The following is a 21,795-nucleotide window of genomic DNA, read 5'->3' on the forward strand; positions in this document are numbered from 1 at the left end:
AATTGGGTCTATGATGTATATTTGGTGTGAAGGGTGTGGATTGTACAAGAAAGTCAGAGAGGGATCTCAATCATTTCTCCTCCTGCATCTATCTTCTACCTTTAATCGAAGCTAACTGCTGCTTAAGCTGAAGTGCAATCGATTACAGAGAGGAGCCATTGAGTATATTGGAGATTAATGGATGACTTTACAGGAGCTGAAAACCAGAGTAACTCAGTGGGCCAAACAGTAATCCGGATCTCATGGGGAGATTAGGTAATGAACACACACAGTTTTTTCATGTGTTTTTAGCATGGGTGGCCCCAGTGGGAAAAAATCAACCTGATGCTCAAAGGCTATGAGGGATGAGGGGAGATGGCATCAAATGTGTTAGGCATCCCCTTTGTTTCCATTAATATTGCCTGTAGTACTCTTCGTTGTCTTTTATTTCTTCTTTTTTTTTTTAAACTGTTTTTCTATTGTTATCGTTTCCATTGTATGCCATGTTAACAGGGAACCACTGTACAAGAGAACAAAGGATAAATAAATAAATAAAATAAAAAAATAGATTTAAGGAGAAAGTGAGGGAAATCACTGCTAGCTCACCACTTTGCCCCATGTTAGAGAGTAATGAATGGGACAAACATTTCTATCAACAGCACATCTCTGAAATATGTAAAAAACAAAGAACAAAAACAAAAAAAAAACCCACACACACAAACATAAAACCACTTGAAAACACACTGAACAATTGAAAAAGTTAGTATGTGTTTTTATTTACCATAAATACAGTATGCACTGCCAAGCTAGAGTCGTCAACATTTCTGTCCTTAATTTCCAAAATTGAAGTATTATAATACATCACATAGGAACATTTGCATATCCAATTCCTCTAACCATCTCACTGATATAGCTGTAAACATAATTTCATCTTGAGCACTTGCACAATAGAAGTGACATAGGTATAGACATTTACATACGTATCTACACTCAATATTCCTACAAAGTATAGAAAAAATAAATTCAATTACATTTGTTTATGTATATTAGTTTATGATGGGGCAATGGTTCATGAGTGACCCCAAGTGGCATTTTGGCTGCATCTCAAAAGATTATTAAATTCCTCCTCACATCTTTTCACATCCCTAGACCATCCGAACACAACTGTAGCCTTGTCTAAAACACAAATCAATTCTGTTTTATGTTTTCGGTCTGACAGCATCATCTGCAGTGCGTCGTGGCAGAAAGGAGACGCAAGAAAATAAGTAACGACTGTTGAGATGCAGCCTTCATCTGTAGCAAAAGAGGCAGATCCATCCATCCATTCTTTTATCCATTTATCGAGTAACTTACCCCTTCTAGGGTCAAGAATGCAGCATTTGTGGGCTCTGTCTCAGTGAATTCTTCCCTCCTTCAGGAAATGCATTAATCGATCAGACGTGACCAGACTGGACAAAGCCAGCTTCTGGTAAAACTACTTCTACCAATCAGCTGATGTCAGATTAGATGAGTGAAATCTACACAGAAGGGAGGAAAAAGAGCTTACAGAGTTTGTTTATATGGACTTAGAATACACCTTTCCTCCATCCCCTCTGGAGAAATAACACTCATCTAAAACGCCTTTATTGGTAGAAACAGAATTGTAATTGAAACCTGGCAAAGGCCGTTTTAAGCCTGCCGTGATTGTGGTGAAATCAGACAAAGGAGGAAGTGAGAGAGGATTCAGAGAGCAGCCACCCAGAGCAAAGCTGCGTGAGGCACATTTCAGAGTCAAGTTTGAGTGAGTGGTCTGGCCATGTGACTTGGTCAACCAAACCCCCGAGGAAGAAGTAAACGTCACTTAAACCCTAAACACAGGCTTCTGAAGATGCATGGGAGCCACGGTCATTCAATTTCAATTGATTTGGCTCCACAGTGCCGCAGTAGCTGGTTCACTACAGAACATCACATTTTTTTCCCGTTTCTTTCCTCTACGCTTTCCTTCAGTGCACTTAAGAGTCTTACCAGGACCACTTACCGCCAAATCCACCTAAAAACAAAGTGTTGTGAGAGGGTCACAACTGGTATACCACCAACCATCTTTTTTTTAACAAAAATATCTCTTACATAAACAATATAACAAATAATTAAAGGCAAAATTTGCTTGAATTTGTTCAAACACAAACGATTTGTATGTTTGAGGCTCAATCCAGCAGGTACAATGAAATACATTTTATGTGATCTATCCCCTAGGTCAAATTATTAAACACGTTTTGTGGAGATAAAGAAAACCGTGACTAAAAATGTGTGTTTAGTCTCTGTAAAACAGTACTAATTAAGTAACAAAACAGTTGAAAAGCAATAACAGGAGAAAAGTCAGCATCAGCACATGAAGATCAGCCAGTAGAATCATAGAAATGCTTATTGTCTCAGGCAAAATAGTCACATAAAGTAATATAACAATATAAATTTAAGTTAAAGAAGCAGTTGGCTAAAAAGCAGTTGTCCTCACACCAAAACAAGGCTATATAACACTGGGGTTTGGTTCCTGTGACGATGGGGCAGACTGAACCGAGGTTGGGCAGAGGGGAGACGAGATTCCTGCCTCCGACGGTTTACTTTCAATAATAGATGGGCCAAATAATTTATTTATTCACCTCTCCTTCTCTCTTCTCTGCTTTCTTCTGTCTGCCTGGTCTGGTTTCTATTGCTATACGCAAGGTGACGTGGTGGGAGGGAAGAGGAGGCCAGACACAGCTCCATTTTAGGGGGTGGATGCTGAAAAGAAAGGAGGAGACAATATTTTTTTACAGCCAGTCAGAACCGGGGTTCGCACACATGCGCGGTGCGAACGGGAGCGTCGTCTCTCGCAGGCGACATGTTGCAGACCGATGTATTCCCGATTCTGACCCGCTGTGATATTGTCTCGTCCTCACTTGCGGGGAGCAGGTGGTTGCGGTGGCAGTGGTCTTAAAGGGAAAGGGTGCGGCTTCAGCAGGGGGCGAGGAGAATCCTTGGAGCAAGAAATCTCACTGGCTGAGCATCCGAGGCTTGGAGTGAGGAGGATGCAAGAGGAGCAGGTTGAGCACAACACAGCATTTCAGTGCCTACATGTCACCATATCTATTTATACACAACTATAGATCTCCCATCTGTAGCTCGGCACAAGGGCAAGAAGGCTGGCCGAATCAAGTGGCCTCTATCATGTTCTATAATGCCTGTGAGCACTGTGTAGGCAGCAAAACACTGAACTGTGCTTTAGTGACAGTGGAGCATATGGTGGATGGCTACTAGGTTAAGGATTACAAGGTTCGGTCAAGTCTTGAGGAAGTCAACAACTCAGCAGTCTGCGATGTGACCGGCACCGTAGAGAACAGTCGTTTCCATAACTAGACACTCATCGAAAAGTTCTGTTCATGTGCACTGTTCTTTGTTTTTGCCCTGTAGACTTTCTGTTCTGAAAACAAACATTCAGTTCCTAGAGCCGTTCAAAAGAAGAATACATTTCCTCAATGCTGTGATGCCACTGTCTCATCTTTCTCCTATTGATTCTAGGATGGCTAGTCCCTCGCAGGGGATGTGGAAGCTGGTGGTGATGAGGCGCTTAGTTCAGTTTTGAGTTCAGGAGCCGGGGGCTGTCCGGCTCGTATCTGCTGTTAGAATGGACAGCTACTGCCTTGCAGGGAATACCCCCTTGCTTATTAAATCCCTCAAGAGGCCCATCTCTTTTTTTATCTGTCTGCCTCAAGAAAAATGTGAAATATCCAATATATTTTCTGTGTTCTGCAAAGATAAGGCCCTTAGTTGAGCACAAATACGTTTTTTTTTGCTAGGAGCTTTTGAACAGGTGCCAACATCCATAGATTTGCTCCTAAAGGTTGTTCTGTGCTCTAAGCTACATACGCATGAAATCCACCACACTTGGGCATCTCCAAGTATCAGAGGGAAGCCTGCAGTGAAGCTGGAGGAAGCAGAGTTTAAGAGAGTGGTGAGGAACTCAGGGGAATAGCCCACTCAACTTTGGGACTGGAGAGCTAGAGGCTTTGGAGAGGTTCAAGAGCAGTGCAAGGGTCTTGTTGTTGGACGGGTTATGAAGGCAAGGTAACAAAAATTATGTAGCGAGTGTTTTTTTTTGTCTGTGAATCTACTTTTTCTCCAGGGTTCCAAAATATCAAAACTAATTTTACCGTCGGACCCATACTGGTTTGCGGGTGGTTGTTTAGAAAAGAAAATAATTTTTGATAATGTATTCATCCTACCATAAAATACAAGAACATGGGGTGGCAAAATAGCGTGTCACTTCGTATAAAATTAGAACTGCCCAGTCAAAATCCTTAAGCTGCTGAAGCCACCAGTTACTCCAGAACAATTTGAAGAGCCACTTTAGATCTTCCCCCAGCCCACCTTTGGGTTCCACCCCAGATTTTGAATTACACCGTCTTGGAGGAGGTTTCTTATTGTCCATGTGGAGGGAGTCGGTACTTTACATCCCTGGCTAGGAAGCTTTGCAGAGCAGTCAGAAAGGTCTTGTTGTTGACCATGCTGATGAGGCTAGGGAGCAGGTATTGTCCAAAGCCGGTATTGTCTAAAAATGTTGCAAAATTGAGGCATCTGGAATGTCTTCAAGTCTCCAGTGACTCAGATTTTACTTTCTGGCACAAAATTTGATCCAACTATTAACAGACATAATTTCTATTGTCGGTTATTTACTCTTGTCTACTACTAAAAGGCAGCGAGAAAAGTTTGGCGTATATTGCTTAACAGAAATGTTGCTTTAGGTGGACTTAAATTTCGTTCCAGGAAGCTACCACTGTACAACTGGAGTCTTTAAAAACGTTCCTGATCCCTAAAACCTGTTTAAATATAGAGCTGCGGATCATCCTATTGTCAGTGCTGTCAGGTGCAGGTGCCTGCGTTGTCCCTCCATGTCTGCTGCAGCTGCTGGAGGTGCTGAAAGGCTCTCTGGGTGATGTTAAGAGCTGGGTGGACCTTCCTCAGATTGGGCTCTCCGATCAGAGACAGACCACACAGCCCTAAGTAGGCATGAAGAGGGTCTGGTGGAGAGGACAGGACAGAAGAGAGGGAGGGAGAGAGAGAGAGAGAGGGGAAGGAGGCACAGAGACAGATGGATGAGAGAAGTGAAAAAGTGAGAGAAAGGGGGGGGGGAGAAACGGGAGAAACTAGGTCAGATGGTTACATGTATCACAGCACTAACAGCTGCTTGTGACAGGTGTGTAAGCTTCAGAATGATCAGAGCTAATATGGTTTTAGTCTTCACCTCAACCTCCTTTTAAAATAAGGAAAAACACAACTCAAAATCATAAAACTGCCTGAACATTTTGATCCAAGCACACTCAGAAGGCCATTCTCCATAAACACCATCTCATTATTATGCAGGAGCATAATATTTTTGTTGCACTGTTTCTTTAAGGAAATATAAATAATGCACATAGGTTGGCCCCTCTGCTCCTCCCTTCCCCTGGGAGCCGACTAAAAGCCATGCAGGCCAGTAAATGGAACGGTAATTGAATTATAATGAAATGACAGCTGATTGGACACTGACATTAGAATCAATCAAAACACCATTAGCTACATCAGTCAGGATTCATAAGGACTCAAGCTCAAGGCTGTTCAGAGATTTCTGGATTAGCCCGAACTCCGAGGTGAGATTTATTATGCAAGTTGAGGACCGCTTCACAGTATAGGACAAGTTATCTTAGAATTAAAATTTGGACTATCTTAGAATTTAAATATGCCCTATGGAGTTGTTTCTCTTCACAGTTCCCAATCTAAGAATGAGGTTTCGAAATAAAAGCCTTAAAAACTCAGTGATGATACACCACTCTTTACAAGAGCAATGGCTACAGAAAATTCTGAACTAGGGTCAGTCAGCAGGACTTCTAAGTTTTCTAAAACTATGAGTCAGGAAATTAAATAAGTTGTGGGTCCTTTTCTGGGGTGCGTACGCTCACATGACGTGTATTTCATTGAGACACAATTCAATAAGAGTCAATCAATTTGGGCTGAAATTTTGATAATCCTAATTATTCATATTACGAACATTGATCCAAGACCTGGACTCCCATTTGGAAAGGCAAAGGTGGGGCCAATCACTTGCAACATATGATAAATCAAGCGCTCCTCATATTTTTCCATTTGGCTATTATGTGGCCCTGGTCTGCTTGACAAATACACAGCTGGCTCTTTTGTTCTACATTACTGCTACCTTCCTATCTTCCCAGACCAGTTCCTGTGTCAATGGCCGTGGACGGCTCTGCATTGTTCAGAAACACAAGTCCAATGCTATCTGCACCTATACTCCAAAATAGCTCCTTTTCATTCCCTTAAAACTCTCTTTTGTTCTATAATATTTAAGAGGCTTTGTGAATACAGCCCCTGTGTTTTTCTTCTGCGTCATTGTTTCTTCCAGCCTATCTTCCAAGCCCAGTTCCTGTAATGTGAGGAGCTGGATCTCCGGTGTCCTCAGGCTAGCTATGAACAATCACCTCATCAATTAGACATCACACAGGCAAGCAAACACACACATACACACGCGCGCACACACACACGCACGCACACCATAGAAGTTTAGGGTTACAAGCAGTTTTCCATTGACCTAAAGCAAAATTGCCAACCACAACTCCACCCTGACCTCCCTGCACCTGTGGAGGGCAGGGCAGGAACGCTCTGACATACCATGAACACACGCAATGTTCAATAGCCTGTGTGGCGTTGGGTAAAAAAACACTGAAACTGCTTGCTTTTTGTTCTTGAGGTGAGAGCTTTAAAGTAACTGAGAAACAAACAGCAGCACAGCCTCTTCCACATTTTCATCCAGTCCTTTTATGTCGTGTTACGCTTTGTTTCCACCACATGGCCACTCAGCTGACACCAAAACATCCACGTCATTCAACTTCTCCACCCAAAAACCAGTGACTGTTTAGGTTTCTTCTTGCAAACACAGAAGCTCCAACTACACTCGTCACTTCACCAATTTTGAGATCTAATTCTAAGGATCGAATTTTACGAGATTACATGTCTGTATGTCAACTGTTGGCCTGAAAACTGCTGTTATGCGTCTGCTGTGGCTGTATCTATTTAAATCGGTGTCTACATTCCTTTATCCCCGCTCTTCCCCTCCATCTCTTTACATTGCTTGTATGGCAGGATTGCCTCCAGGCTACGCAGAGTTCTGATCACAAAGCGAGCCTGACCGCCTCCATATCTGCTTTTGAAGATGTGTTAGCAGTGTGAGCAGTGTGAGCAAAATCCAATTTTTGTGCATCCAGACATGACGGGATGGTAAAAGTCACACTGAATCGTAGTCACACTGAATTGTAGACACACACACTGTCCACATGGCTACAGCTTCAAACATACAAAGACTGCTTTTGATTTCATGTCATTAACATTTTGAGTTGGCCTTAACCCCACAATGGAAAACTGGCCAATATTCCCACCATTCACAGCACTGGGAGGTTGTCTGAAATTCCATGGAGATCACGGAAAGAGTGAGAAACTCAACTTCATAAAAAGAAGAGCGGTCATCACTTTTTCTTCTGTTTTCAAGTTTGGCACACTACCATTTTACTTTATGGTTTCTTTTAGTAGCACCCAGACAGCAGGCAGCGCAAGAAAGCACATTTGTTATCCAAGTCTTGGCAGTGTTGTTGTCTGACACCAAACACAAATTTTCTCTGAACAAATATGAACTGAAATATGAATCCTAGCACCATGTTGGACCTGTGGGCTCTATATCAGTCTTACTTTGACAGAAATGCCACTAAGAAAATACACCAATGTTCTGAAGATCTAACGTCTATCAAGGCAAGAGTGACACAAAACCCACATATCAACACCCGTGGCAGTATCCTGTAATTGGCATTTCAGCAGTATTTTTGCTAATTGCAGTGTAACTAACCACTGTGAGCATCTTCCTTTATCTTCATGTATTTACACTGTGTGATGATGTTCCTGTGAGAATAACAGCCAGCTGACTGAAAGCTTCCCTCCTTCCCTCCCTCCTTTGGGCGTCTAATTGTTTACCTGGATGGCTGTCCGGCCACTTAGCGAAGCCGCCCACCAACCGATCCTGTGTGGATAGGATGTAGTTTCTGTTCTTCTCATAGTCAGTGTACTGGAACACATCTAACAGCTAGGAGAGGAGAGGAGAGGAGAGGAGAGGAGAGGAGTTGGGGTATGAGCATAAGAGAAAAGGAGGGAACGAGAGGATAAGGATAACCATATCATTGTATTTCATGTCACAAAGGTGGGTCATCGCAATCAATATCCAATGAAGAACACTTGATATTCTATATATCTATCAAAATACATTAATGCATGGAATACATCAAGCCTCATCGTGTGTCACACTGTGCTCTTGCCATATACAAATATTTTGTGCGTGTGTGTCTTTGTACCTCTGGCATAGGTGTGACCTAGAAATTCATATTTTTTCCCTGTGTTGTATTGTTTATGTACATGTGTGCATCTCTGGCGTACTCAGAGCTATAGACAGTTTTGCTTGCTGGATTGTGTGTGTGTGTGTGTGTGTATGTGTGTGTGTGTGTGTGTGTACCTCTGGCATAGTTATGACCCAGAAGTCTATAGGTTTGCTCACAGGGTTTCTGGGTTGCGTGTGTGTGTGTGTGTTTTTTGGGCTTTGACGCAGAACACGCACAATCACATGTTTACAGGTTTATTGGGTTGTTAGTATGTGTTAAAGTATGCAGGTGTGTGTGTTAGTGTTCACACCAGTGTGTACCTCTAGTGTAGCTCCCACCCAGAAGGAGTAGCATGTGTCTACAGGTTTGCTGGGGCGGCCGTGGAAGCCGCTCTGCTGCCTCATGATACACCAGCGCCGGATCCTGTCCAGCTCCCGCTGACTCAGCGCTTCTTCCAGACGACCCATCAGACACAGAGAGGCTATGGCACAGAACGTCCAGCCGCCTGCACAGACAACAGACAGACAACAGACAGGTCCATCAGATACATACAGTGGGTATCACAAGTTTATACACACTCTCCAATTTTCTAATTTGTATTGCCTTGAGGTCTGAAATGAATCCTCATTAAATCAGACTACTCATTTCTGACAATATCAAAAGTGGAAACTTTGGTTGTGCAAGTGTGGGCAGCCCATATATTTGGGGGTTGTAACTGTTAAAATGAAGTAATCACATTTAATTAAGCATGCACAAACCTAATTTGCCTTCCCCCGAAATCAAATGAGATGATTCTAATTAGATCAATTAAAACCATGAATCCACTGAAGGTTTCTTTGTTGCATAGTGTGTGCCAGTGAGCAGAGACAAGCTTGAGCTGCGAGAAGCTGACACAAGATCTTCAAGATCTTTCTGTTAAAACGTTAAGATTAGAGGACGGATATAAAAAAGAATTCAAAGACCATAAATATACCCTGGAAGACAGTGAAGACCATAATCAAGAAGTGGAGGGAATTTGGCACCACTAGCTCCTTGACTAGATCAGGCCTTCCTTCTGACATGAATGACTGTGCAAAAGGGAATCTTGTCAGGGAAGCTACCAGAGAGTCTGGCCACTTCTCACCAAAAACAACAGCCAGTCCCATCTTAAATATAGAAGACACCGTCTCCCAAAACCATGTGAGGAAAATGTTTTATGGTCTGAAACTAAGGTTGGACATTTTGATCTTAATTTCAGAGCCAACACAGATTTATTGTCTTCTGTGACTTGCTTCAGTTTTCATATTATTATTTATTGGTACCTGTCCAGGTACCAATAAATAGAGGGGAATCATCTTCTGCCCTCTGCAAAAAAGCTACGTTATAGAGGAATTTCATCTTTCAACATGACAATGATCAGAGGCACATGGCCAAATGCACCAAGGAATGACTATAAAAAGGAAGATCAGTATCCTTGAACGGCCAGTCCTACAGAAAATCTGTAGACTGGCCTCATGAGGAATGTGAATGGGAGGTCCCCTAATGCGAGACAGCGTGAACTCCTCTGCAAAGAAGATGGAACAAAATTCCTAAATCCAGACATGCCAAGTTGGTAAAGGCTGATCCCAACAGATTTTCTGCTGTTATCAAAGCAAAGGCGGCTTCTGCCAAGTCTGAATCTACACATCAAGGTGTTTTTGTTTTCCACTTTGAATACATTGACAGAATCCAAATAAAAGTGAAAAAAGCTATTTAATAGGTTTAACTTCAGGCCTCAAGGCAATAAAAACTAGAAAACTTGAAAGGGTGTGTAGACCTTTGATATCCACTGTACATTTGGATACCAAGCCAGAAACACACACAGTCAGACACACATACAGTTACATGAAGTACAGAGACGCTACGGCACACAATGCTGAGCCACCTGGACGGGCACGTCGACAGAAAAACAATTAGACTAATTATGATTTAATGCAGAGACAAAGACACACACGCAGACAGGTTATGGCACAGAACCACCTGGACAGGCAGACAGGTAGATAGGTAATGACTTCATAAGCAACGCCGACACACAGACTGAAATTTCCGGGTTAAAAAAAGACTCTAAGGCACTCTGATCTCAAAAATTTGGCAAGGACACCAACTTTGTGCTTAATTAGCACAAGGAATCTTGCCGTGCTTATCCACCCCGACATGTTTTGACGACAGAAAGACAACTAGATAACTACTGGGTGCAGCAGTGAAGACGGAGGTTGTGCGTGTGGGGTCCTTCTACTGCCAAATATCAGAGAGCGCGCTGTTACATCCACCTTCCTCCTTTCTCTGGAAACAGCATGGAGCTCCCCAGAAGATGCAGCAGTGTGTGTTTCTGTGAATGTGCCCGTTTGCATTAATGAACTTGCTAATTAAGAAACTTTTCTACACAAGAACTGAGGACTTTGGGGGGGCAACATAAAGACATTCTAGTTAGTCCTGCTCACTTAGAAAAAGGGTGATTTTAGGTTTAGATTTACAGTCAGGGCTACAATTTGGCTTATGAATGCAGTCACTGGCACGCAAGTATAGTGACACAAACATGTGTGTTTATCTATTGATGACAAGGTGTTATCAGTACAGCCACAGGAGCAGCTATCCATCACTGTATTACCGCTATTACAGCCTGTTTATCTGTGTGTGTTTGTGTGTGTGTGTGTGTGAGGGAGAGACACAAAGAGGTGGTGCGAGGTGTGTGGGTTGGGGGTGTAAATCTGCCGACATGTCAGCCCCGCCTCTAATCATCCCTGTCTAGCTCGCTATCTGCCTTAGGCACAATAGGATCAGAGGGGGTAAATATAAATCTACGTCTACGACAGCTCCAGAGGTTTTCATTCAAAACCCTTCACTCTACCAGGACGACATACCGGGTCAGAAATTAACACGGGCTCGGGGCAAAAATGCTCTTGAAAGTTCATAACGTGTGTAAAATTTAAAATTATGGGGCACAAAATACCCCCAAATAATGATAGCTTTCACCTTTTTTCGTTGAGTTGTCAAATGTTCACGCGTGACTACAACAACTGTGCCCCGTGGGCCACCGTAGGTGATTCATGGGAGCCTATGACTGGTGAATTCTTTTAGTGCATTCTGGGCCGAAAAAAAGGAGCCGTTTTTTCCATGAGAAAACAACTGAGTACGCAGCCTGAGGCAATAGAAAGTGTTGGCACCACACAGCCAGCAGTAGGAGAAAATGCCAACGCCACACAAACCACTGAGTCAACAAAAAGTTAGCCAACCAATATCGTAAAAAAACTCTTGAGGGATGGAAGATGACTGGTTGGGGACACAGAGTGGGGCAAATGGCATCATTCCAGCAGTGGGAAAGAAGTGTGGGACGTGTGGGATGATACAAATTGAATGTTTATTTGCCAACATGCAATGCAAATGTATTATTTCATTGTTAAAAAAATTGTCCCTGAAAAGATACCGCTAAAATCAGATTCAACTTTCTTTCTTTTTTTTTTCTTTTTTATTTCTTACCCTGATGCATACTTACTTTTTGTAATACCATGTATCGAGTTACACAGGACCACACACACAAGTATCTACAAACACACGGTGCCAGAGTGTGTTCACATTTACAGTGTGGGAGGTCTTGATGCTGAACAAACACACACTTCAGGGGTGGGTGGGTAATGGGTATCTATATCTATAGTTACGTATAAACCTGTAATCACAGAATTGGAATGTATCGAAAGGAAGGAAATTACCGTGCTGCACAAGGATCTGTGCATTCTAGCTATTTTAATTCTATACCTTTACTTGCTGCCTGTGCTGTGTCAAAAAGTTAGGACCATGAATCTCTCCCCCACAGTGCTTTGAAATGTGGGTAGTGTGTATGTGTGTGTGTGTGTGTGTAGGATGGGGGCCTTCATGGCAGAATAATAGGGGTTAATTTGAGTGGGAGAGGGATTAATGAGGACATTGTTTCTAGTGAGATGGATTTTAACGGCTAATCCTTTAAACCAGTTACTCCCATCATGTCCTGTGCTACTGTACCACCAACGCTCACACAAACGTTTTGATCTGAGGCGAACCTTCTGACCAGAAAAAAGATCAACACTAAATCAAAATGCTGTCAATACAGGCGTATAAATGGAGTGCCAAGTGTGGGGGTTTTACTCTCTTCTACTGTGACTTACTCAGGCAAAAACCTCAACCTGATGTGCACACAGCTTTCAAACTGACTTTCCAACATCTGTAAGTGAAGGAAATAACACAAACTAGTAAGAGAGCATCACACTCACCATGCGACTCCAGCCCAGCTCCTTGGCCAAAGCCGTTGTCGTATGACTGCAGAGAGACCAACAACAAAGCCATTCAAATTACATTCAAAATATTTCATCCAGCAAGAAAGGCTACTGTGAATATGGAAAGAGATTAGTGCCAGCAGAGGCTGTATCTGAATTGCATAAATCTGAATTTGTCATGCTCATACTGAACCACTGAATTTAAAAAAAATATTTGTACGGTAAAATTTGAAATGGAATGCAAAGGCTTGAAATTAAATGTGATTATTATTGAATTGAACTTTTAGCTATAATTTCAAATTTGGCTTTCCCCAATTCAAATTGCTTATTTCAGATTCAGCTTCCTGAGACACACAAATCCGGTTTTTTTTATTCACCAGTTCAATACGAGCATGGCAAATTCCAATTTATGCAGTTCGAATACAGTCTCTGCTGGCACTAATCTCTTTCCATATGTGAAGGCAAGTGGCAAAATATTCCCCATTTTAAATCAGTTAAATTGAATCCCATTCAAATCCCATTCTGTAGTGTTGATAAATTCACATTTCAATTTAAAACAATTTAATCCACAATGTAACCATAGCACAAATTCAGTATTCATGGAGCACAGTGGACAGACATTACATGACATGGGACCCTGTGTGTATTCATTCAAAAAGCCAACAGGCATACAGTGAAGGCATGGAACCACTACAGGCTTTGTTTTTTTACTTTGTTTTGTAAATCAGATGAAAATGTGTGTTTTCCATCGTAAACAACGAAGAAAAGCTGTGTGTGGGAAAAAACAGGCCTTCAGACACGAGAGGCTGCCAGCTGGTTACTATGACGTTATGATTACTGATAACAGAGACAGATGCAGTGTGTGAATGAGTGAGTGGATGAGGGACTAAGAGGATAGGGGATGAGAGTGTGAAAGGGAGCATGCTATACAGACACAGAGGGAAGGGTGATGTTACCTTCAGCCTATCTGTACACACTCATTTATAGGAGGGAAGGGAATATGAATTTGGGAATAAATTTAGGTTTAAATCATTAATCTCAGATTTACTAAACTGAGGTCAAATTCAAATTGCACAACACAGCTCCAGTGAATTTCAAATCTAGGTGTACTTATTTGAAGACTATTTTTACTCTAGTTTTACTTGTTTTCCAGTCTGGCCCAACTATTCATTGGACAGAGCAGCTAAAAATACCCGACAATAACGGATGAGAATGCTCTATGACCTGGTTTTGGGACCCCAAATGGATTGTGACTTTACTATGGTCTGTCCCTTCATGAAAAACAGAGGAATACGTCTTTATGAGCCTGGATAAGTTGAACACTTGCTTTAGAACTTATTAAAACAAACTGTAATTATGAGTAACTTTAAAACAATTTTTTAAGAACTAATTGCCTGATTAGGAGCAGCAGTTCCCACTAAAATATGCAAAAGCAGTCACCTGGGATGAACAGACAAGGCCTAGTCCATGTCTGTCTGCGCATCTGGTGTGATCAGACCATAACAACAATAAGGTTGGTAAATTGATACTTGGCGCCATCCAATTGCTAGTGAAACTTTAGTGTGGCTGGTAAGCTAGTCTACTCTTCCAGGCACGTTGACACATAACCAGCTATCATTCAGTGGTTTCTGTGTTCTTACATATATATCAATTTGCCTTGGAATCCACCAACCACTGTGTGGCCAGTGGACAAAAATGGTACTTTTCAGTCATGATTTACAACAGTTTAGCAACATACTAAAAGATCGCAAAATGCCATATCTGCGGCGTCCTTTGTCTGTCTGTCTGTCATCCTGTCTGTGTGTGTGTGTGTGTGTGTCTACGAGAGAGAAAGAGTGTGGGGGTGTTGCATACACACCCATGGAAACAATGAGGAAACCATGTAATAAAACACTCAGTTTCTTGTGTTAAAGGTCAAACTTTAAATAAACTGTGGTTTAGAAGTGAACGGGACCATCTCTCCTCTCTGGGGACTTGAGTTGTAAAGGAGACTGAGTTGACAGGAAGGCAGCTGCCATTGGCTTTCTTTATGAAGACAATACCTCCGACACTGAACTGCTTGATCTAACTAACTCATATCCGATGGAAAGACAAACAGCGAGGCTAAAGCAAGGGCTGAGTAAAAAAATCACTTAATCTAACAACAATGTCACTGAAGGGCCACATCATGAACTTGAAACTTGAAAGTTTTCTTTTCTTGGTGGGGTGGAAAAGCCTCTGCTGCAGCATTTAGACCACGATGCAACACTAAAACTCCCTCCTGAATCTAATAGAAATGAAATGCTTTTAGGCAGAGTGCCACGTCCTTAAGGCTGGTGGCCCATCCTGTCTATTCAAACACGCCTTCAATCAATGGTGTAGAAACGGCCATCCTGTTGGCCTGGAGTAGCATTGCCCAAACCTTACATAAACATTAGGGGTGCAACACCACAGCAAGCAAATTACCACCAGTGTTAGTGAAAATGATAAATTAAAATAACGTAAAATGAGATAAAAATCAAAACAACATTAAAAATGTCCCTCTCAACCACAAAGAAAATGTCTTGCGGGGTCCATTCCAGAAAGCAGGTTCAACAAACTCTGAGTCTAACCCTGAACTCTGAGTTGATTAACCCCGAGATAGGAAACTCAAGAGTTTTCGGTTCCAGAACAGCTGATCTGAGTTAGTGCAATCAACTCTGAGTAAGTTCACTCTGAGTTAAGCTCGTGCGTGGTAAATGAAAAAAGCCATCATCAACGGAACTCCGATACTGCGATTCACCATGGCAACAGGTAAATAAAAGGCAGAGCCTCCATTTTAATCCAGTGGATGTAGAGATATTAATGCATGTGTATGCGGACGGTGCACATTTATCTTTAAAAAAAAGAGCCCGAGTCAGAGTGGGGAAAAGTGTCAATAAGTTAACACAATAAAGTTTTATTCAGTGTTGTCCATTAATTCATTTTTTACCAGACTTACATTTCCTTAATGGATGATAAAGTGGTGGAATCTGACTGTGTATTAGGCTATAGCCTACATTACATTTTAAATATATTTGTTCAGCTTTAATCTGACGGGGACAAAACACAGGGGTCAGCAACCGAAGATGAAAAATATAGTTAAAGATTTTAAAAAATATATAGATCAAAGACATAGAGACATGATTGTAAGCTCACAATCTAATCCAGTAATAATGTGTTTGGTGATTTGCACTTGAAAAGGCGTTGAGGTTAAAATAAAGTAGATTTTAAATTTTTAGACATCTATTTGCATCTTGGCTCAACAGCATTCAGTGACTTTATTTCAGCTACTTCAACAAATGTAGTAAATTTAAACATTGTCACTGAAATGCTGTTAAAACACGTTAAGACTATGCACCCTATTTAAAAAACTCACTTTCAAACTACATTCTGCAGCTGCACCACGATCCTGCTCACTCAGAAATATTAACATATAATCTCCAATATCATAGGAATGATGTTCCATCAGTGCGACCAATCACATCATGAGTGATAGAGATAATTATTCATTGATCCTACGTGTCTAAAGCTTCATACCGATTTTGTAAATTTAAACTGAGATTACACATTATGTGCAATAAACATTTCAGTGCAGGAACTGCTCTAACAAACTGACAGCTGTCTTGTGTGCACAGAGTCACAGTGTTATAAAAAAAAGAAAAAGAACTTCCCCTCGCAAAAATGCAGAGGTTTTATTCTGAGTTGAGGATGAATTCACGCTGTGTAGGCTAATATTTGAATGTGAAGGCAAAAACCGCTGTTCAAAGAAATGACTGATGCACATAAAAGCGGTAACTTTAGATAGTCCTTGAGTAACAAACTAATATCCAACCAGGATTTTGATTCTGACATACAGTAAACCTCCGCTAATTAATGCGCTTTGCTACGGATTGAATGAATGAGGAAATGAAACAGCGTGTCTGGCTGGGAGGAGATAGAGAGAAACTCAGGGTTTGTTGAAGAAAACCTGCAAGGGAGCAGGTTAGGTTCGCAGAGTCAGTTACCGTGGTAACTGACCCAGAGTTTATGTTACCTCTCTTTCTGGAACTGAAAACCCGGAGTTTCCCTCATCTCAGGGTTAACAAACTCAAGAGTTTTCACTAAACCCGCTTTCTGGAATACCACTCTAGTGTTAGTATCCAAACAACAAATGAGGAAACACTGATTGGGCAATAATTCCCACCTACACTATATTGCCTCACATTCTAGCCTGCATATGGTGGCAGTAGACCTAAAAATCCCATCTATAATAAGTTTTCCATACATTATTCCAGTCCTCTTGGATGGTTTACTCAAGATTTGTTTACAAGTTTACCCCTAGAAATAAACAAGCCAATACTCTATAGTGTGATGTCATCAAGCACTTCTAGAGCTGCTCCAATGAAAAAGAACGGGAGACACTGTGCATGTACTCAACCGTCACCTTCCTTGTTTCCCACAGCTCAGTGGCTAATCATGTGTATTTATGAGCAGAGTGGACTCACCATACTCCCTCTGATGTACTCTATGGCCTTCTGGATGTCCATGCCTGACCAGTCATCCAGCATGTAGCAGATACAGGCAGCGCAGTAGATAAACCGTATATCGTTTTCACTCCCCTCTGGCACTGCGTAGAAACTGGGAGCAAGAAGACACAGAAACCCAGACACACACACACACACACACACACACACATTAGCTGAAGGTCTGTATCTAGGGTGTGTAGTGTTTCAGGCATGTTATCTAAAACGAAGAAAAGGTTTGTCAGATCTAGGTGTTAACCTATTTAATGAGTTCTATTTCTGTCTCAAGGTGGTGTTATCTGCCAGACATTGTATACAAACTGTGTGTGTGTGTGTGTGTGTGTGTGTGTGTGTGTGTGTATGCATCCATGTGTGAGCCAAAGTGAGTACTATTGTAGGACCCCAAGTGAGTTTCAATGTCAGTCCAAATTAAATATTAGCCTTTACATGGCCTCAGGTGTCTTTGAGTCAGAGTGAAAGTGCTAGTGTGAATCAGAGTCCAAGTCCAAGTGTGTGTGTGAGTGTGTGTGTGTGTGTGTGTGTGTGTGCACGTGCACCTACCTGCCGTCCTCTAGCTGCAGTGCTTTGAGACCAGCCAGACAGGCCTGTTTGTTGACCCGGCTCAGGTCATCTCCCAGTATTAGTAGCGAGGTCAGCCCAGTGTAGGTCATGGCCACATGACCGCTGTCATATGGATGGAGCACTCCTGGACCCTGGAGACAGGACAGAACAGTATTAAAATTAGGGATTATTTATACAGTTAAAGCGGAATAGGCAACTAAGACATTACAGTAGTTAAGAAAACTATTCAACAGAATATATATCAATTGAACAGAGCAGTGTACAAATACGACGACCCAAAATATGATCCTTTGACCACTGCCGAATGCTTGTTGAATTTAACAAACTGAGACCGTTTAGTCAAACTTGGTATGGGTCTAGAAAAAGCGTAGGGCAGGGAGAGGCAGTACCTTAGTGCTGTAAGGAATTCCAATATGTGAGGATCCTCGAAACCCACAACGACCTAGATTGGATTCTGGAAGAAGATAAGAGGGAGACAGGAGGAGATGGAAGACATTTTCAGTGTATTGTAAATGGAAATATCAAGAGATATTGGAATAGGAAATAGCCTAAATAAATTCACATTTCTCCACTGTCTCGCTGTGTCTTGACTGCATCTAACATCACAAACCAAGCCCCATTCTTTTTGTGCTGACCTTCAGCAAGGTGCTGCATAGATGCACAACTAGGTGACCTAGCTATGAACAAGGTGTACTGCTGCCATCTAGCGGGGATAATCAGAACTTTACAGCAGGACATGTAGGATCCCTTTGAACAAAATGTGCTCAGTGCTTACATCATCGCAACAGCATATCATATTGCATGGATAGCACAAAAAAACAACATGCTACTCAACAATTTCAACATACTACATTCAAACCATATTGAAGTCCATATGTTGACATGTGTCAGGTGTCTCATCACCATTTTTGCCTGTGATAGGCTTGTTTTAGATCATTCATGTTACACTACATGAATGGCAGTGTTATGCTCTCTTATTTTGGGGTTTGTTCTTTACAATTTTCTATTAAATCAAATCAGGAAAACAGTGTAATATCCTGGCATTTTCAGTACACTGACGTTGTAAACAAAATTGTCTGCCAACCAATTTTCAAATTCAGTACCCTGAAAAGACCCACTGAGTAGGCAGATACTACAGCATAGTAGTATTCAAACATAGGAGAGAGACTGTCTTCTCGCACAGACATGTAAGGGCAGAGTGAATTAATCTATTAATGTCATATTCAACCCTCCTGTACACTGTTGGACAATAACAACACGCCCATCAAACAACTGTCTCAACAGCACATACAATGTTTTCCCCATATCGATGACACATAAGGGCCTACCAAGCCGCATTCTCATGTCTAATGACAAGAAACCGGACAGACACCAAACATATGGCAGCAGCGTACTCGGTCCAATCAAGCACTACTATCCCGACATGAGTTCTGTTGGTGTCTTGAATAATTAACTAACTGGGCGTCTAAACAGATGGCAGAGAGTGGCTTGTTAGTGACAGAAGAAAAACAAGAAGTCATTAAATATTTCGATCCCAACTTTTGCCGATACACGGAGGTACAGTTGGGACAGGTTAGGGAAGTAGGGCACCTGGAGGCTTTCAAGACCCACAAAGGGTGGAAATACTCAACAAGATTTCTTACAGATTCCTTTAAAGTTGTCACCCTGGCTAGACTGTCCTGATTGGGTGGCTGGCCGCTGATCAGTGGTAAACTGAACTTGTCCCATCTTCTCCCATCTTGTCTCCCATCCTGCACCAGCAACAAGCCACGCAGCATTACAAGTTCAACAGGATGTCCAGTGCTTTCAGTGATTCAATTGTCCTCTAGCTGCCCTCCCATGAAATTACCCTTCGAAAATTTTGCTCCACAGTATCCATTTTCATACGAACACTGACAGGCAGAGTCATCTCATGATAATGTAGCTGTGCCAGCTTGGGAGGAATGTGTGACGGGGCTGAATCGATGACTTATGCAAAAAAGTGACCTCTGCACAGCTTGGGCTTGTTTTAGGTTCTGGCAAAATACAGGAGAAGCACAGTTCATAGGAGATTAGGACTGATTTGTCTTAGCTCAGGTTTATTATATACTAATTTCAGCAAGTAAAAACAATGGAGTGAATGATGTGTTTCACATCCCTGCTTCATCCTGATTTACTCGATTTCAAAAAATCATTGATTTGAATTTTCCTCCTAGAGTTTTTGTCTTCATTTTTTATAGTCATTTTTTTCACACGCGTGTCTAAACATGTTTGTGTGTGTGAGTCCACACCTGTCTTCACAGTACTGGCTTCCTTTTCTTGTTTTGATTTAAAGGACATCACTGAGTGATGAGCATGCAGGATATTAATGGTGCACCGAGCATTAAAATTTAATTTAAACTTCAACTCCATTCGGATATTCAATAATTGGCTGAGTGTGAGAAAGTATTTATTTTGCTGACAGTGAATTTGGCAACGGAAATGGCACGGGAATACAGATGCTATTAAAAATGATGAAAACTGAAATACAGAAATGATAAATCCAAATGAACAGTCTCACTGTTATACATTCTAAGCAGTAGCTCAATTTAAGTTGATAGGCTTTAGCCCTTATCCTCTATATTTTTATCGTTTCTTATTTTGTATGCATCATGCACTCCTGGTAAAGTTTATTTATAGTGCAGCAAGTGACACTAAGAAAGGAAAAATGTACTGATGTTGTGTTACACAGGCTATAGCTGCCTAATTAATTTGTTCCATAATTTTATTTTATCACTTTTATTACTTGATTCATTGTTAGAATATTTCATAGAATATTTGATTACCAAAACAACTGGTAGTTGCAGCCTGATGTGGCAGAGGTGACTATCAATCTACTTATAATGTTGTGGCTTTGACACCGGTTTTTGATTTGCTGCTGCATGCTGTCCCCTCTTGAACCATGCAGCAGTTGGTATTGGCAATGACAGCTTGCACACTGGCTCCAAACTTTTGTGAAACTAACAGTTTGGACCAGGCTTGATTATAAGGAGAGTCCCACAGCAATGTGAATAAATGTCAACAGGCCATACTAGGATTTTCTTCAGGTTTGGGCGTTGACATCTTTGTATGCAGAGAAACTGATTCTGTGTTGTGAACTTGGCATGAGACTTACGATCCTCTGTGGGTAGAACCTGTAGAGAGTAGATCCACTCGATCATGTTGTTCTTATCGATCACATCCAGGGCATCCAACACATCGAGACCAGACACCGCAAAAAACATTATGGTCAACCTGGACAGGAGGCAGAGCAAAAAGACAAAGTGTTAACCACAGAATAAAAGTCTAATTTTATGATTTTGAAAGACAAAGAGACACACATCTAAAAATAAGATTCATAAGCAAGCTAAAGAGGCCATGCAAACAGTGGCAGCAAACAGTCACATTTCTGTAAGGTTACTGGGCGAATGCTCGATTCAAAACAATATTAGGGAAGTAACTTAGTAAGCCAAAATTGGACAATACAACCCGAGTGTTAAATACCTATCTTATAAATTCAGCTTGTAAATGTAATCTACCACACACTTTAGTGTTACCTGGCAAACTATTTGGTAAGTTTCCAATGGAGCTAACCCAAGTAACCTAACTTAGCAGTCCAATTTGACTGAACCCCTTTTTCAACTGATAGGCTCAACCCCAGGATCATATGATAACCTATTAACATTGAGTAATAACTCATGCATCACATAATGTACTACGTTCTCACACTGTACGAAGTTAGTTTACTATTAAGCTGTCATCACTTCACTAGCTGACGTTAGCAAGCAAGCTAAACAACATTAGCCTCCCATTCAAAAGGGCTGGTAAGCTAGAGCTAACGTTAGCTTGCTGGCTAGCCAAGTTCTCCCAACAAAACAGATCAGCTGCAGTGTTGATTTCATTAATCTTACCTGGTTGTTTCCAGGGAGGCGTATCTCTCGGGTAATACCTGAAGCGTTCTCTGGAAGAATCGTACATGTCGATTTCTTAAAAAGTCTATTTGCTCAAATTCTTCTAACTGGTTCTCTTCTTCCGCCATCTTTGCGT

The 21,795-nt window shown here is 41.5% G+C and overlaps 1 protein-coding gene across 1 annotated transcript; it reads right to left on the bottom strand.

The window, feature by feature from the left end:
* Nucleotides 1–748: 748 nt before the first annotated feature.
* Nucleotides 749–21,791, bottom strand: pggt1b (protein geranylgeranyltransferase type I, beta subunit). Its single transcript, XM_071907233.2, has 9 exons — nucleotides 21,660–21,791; nucleotides 20,885–21,003; nucleotides 18,141–18,205; nucleotides 17,731–17,882; nucleotides 17,152–17,284; nucleotides 12,665–12,710; nucleotides 8,723–8,907; nucleotides 8,005–8,113; nucleotides 749–5,012 (listed from the first exon to the last, which is right to left on the bottom strand). The coding sequence occupies exons 1-9, from the start codon at nucleotides 21,785–21,787 to the stop codon at nucleotides 4,855–4,857; spliced, it is 1,095 nt and encodes a 364-aa protein (XP_071763334.1). The 5' UTR covers nucleotides 21,788–21,791; the 3' UTR covers nucleotides 749–4,854.
* Nucleotides 21,792–21,795: the final 4 nt, after the last annotated feature.

This window comes from Centroberyx gerrardi, chromosome 8 (genome assembly GCF_048128805.1).
Source record: "Centroberyx gerrardi isolate f3 chromosome 8, fCenGer3.hap1.cur.20231027, whole genome shotgun sequence".
NCBI classification, from domain to species: Eukaryota; Metazoa; Chordata; class Actinopteri; order Beryciformes; family Berycidae; genus Centroberyx; species Centroberyx gerrardi.

Excerpts from the sequence above, each read along its gene's own strand:
- pggt1b (XM_071907233.2), bottom strand. The coding sequence starts at position 21,787 with ATGGCGGAAGAAGAGAACCAGTTAGAAGAATTTGAGCAAATAGACTTT. Across the intron at positions 17,285-17,730 it reads CTGCAGCTAGAGGACGGCAG|TTTCTACGCAGTGCCAGAGG; the intron begins GTAGGTGCACGT and ends TCTTGCTCCCAG. Across the intron at positions 5,013-8,004 it reads GTGGCCGGACAGCCATCCAG|ACCCTCTTCATGCCTACTTA; the intron begins GTAAACAATTAG and ends CCTCTCCACCAG.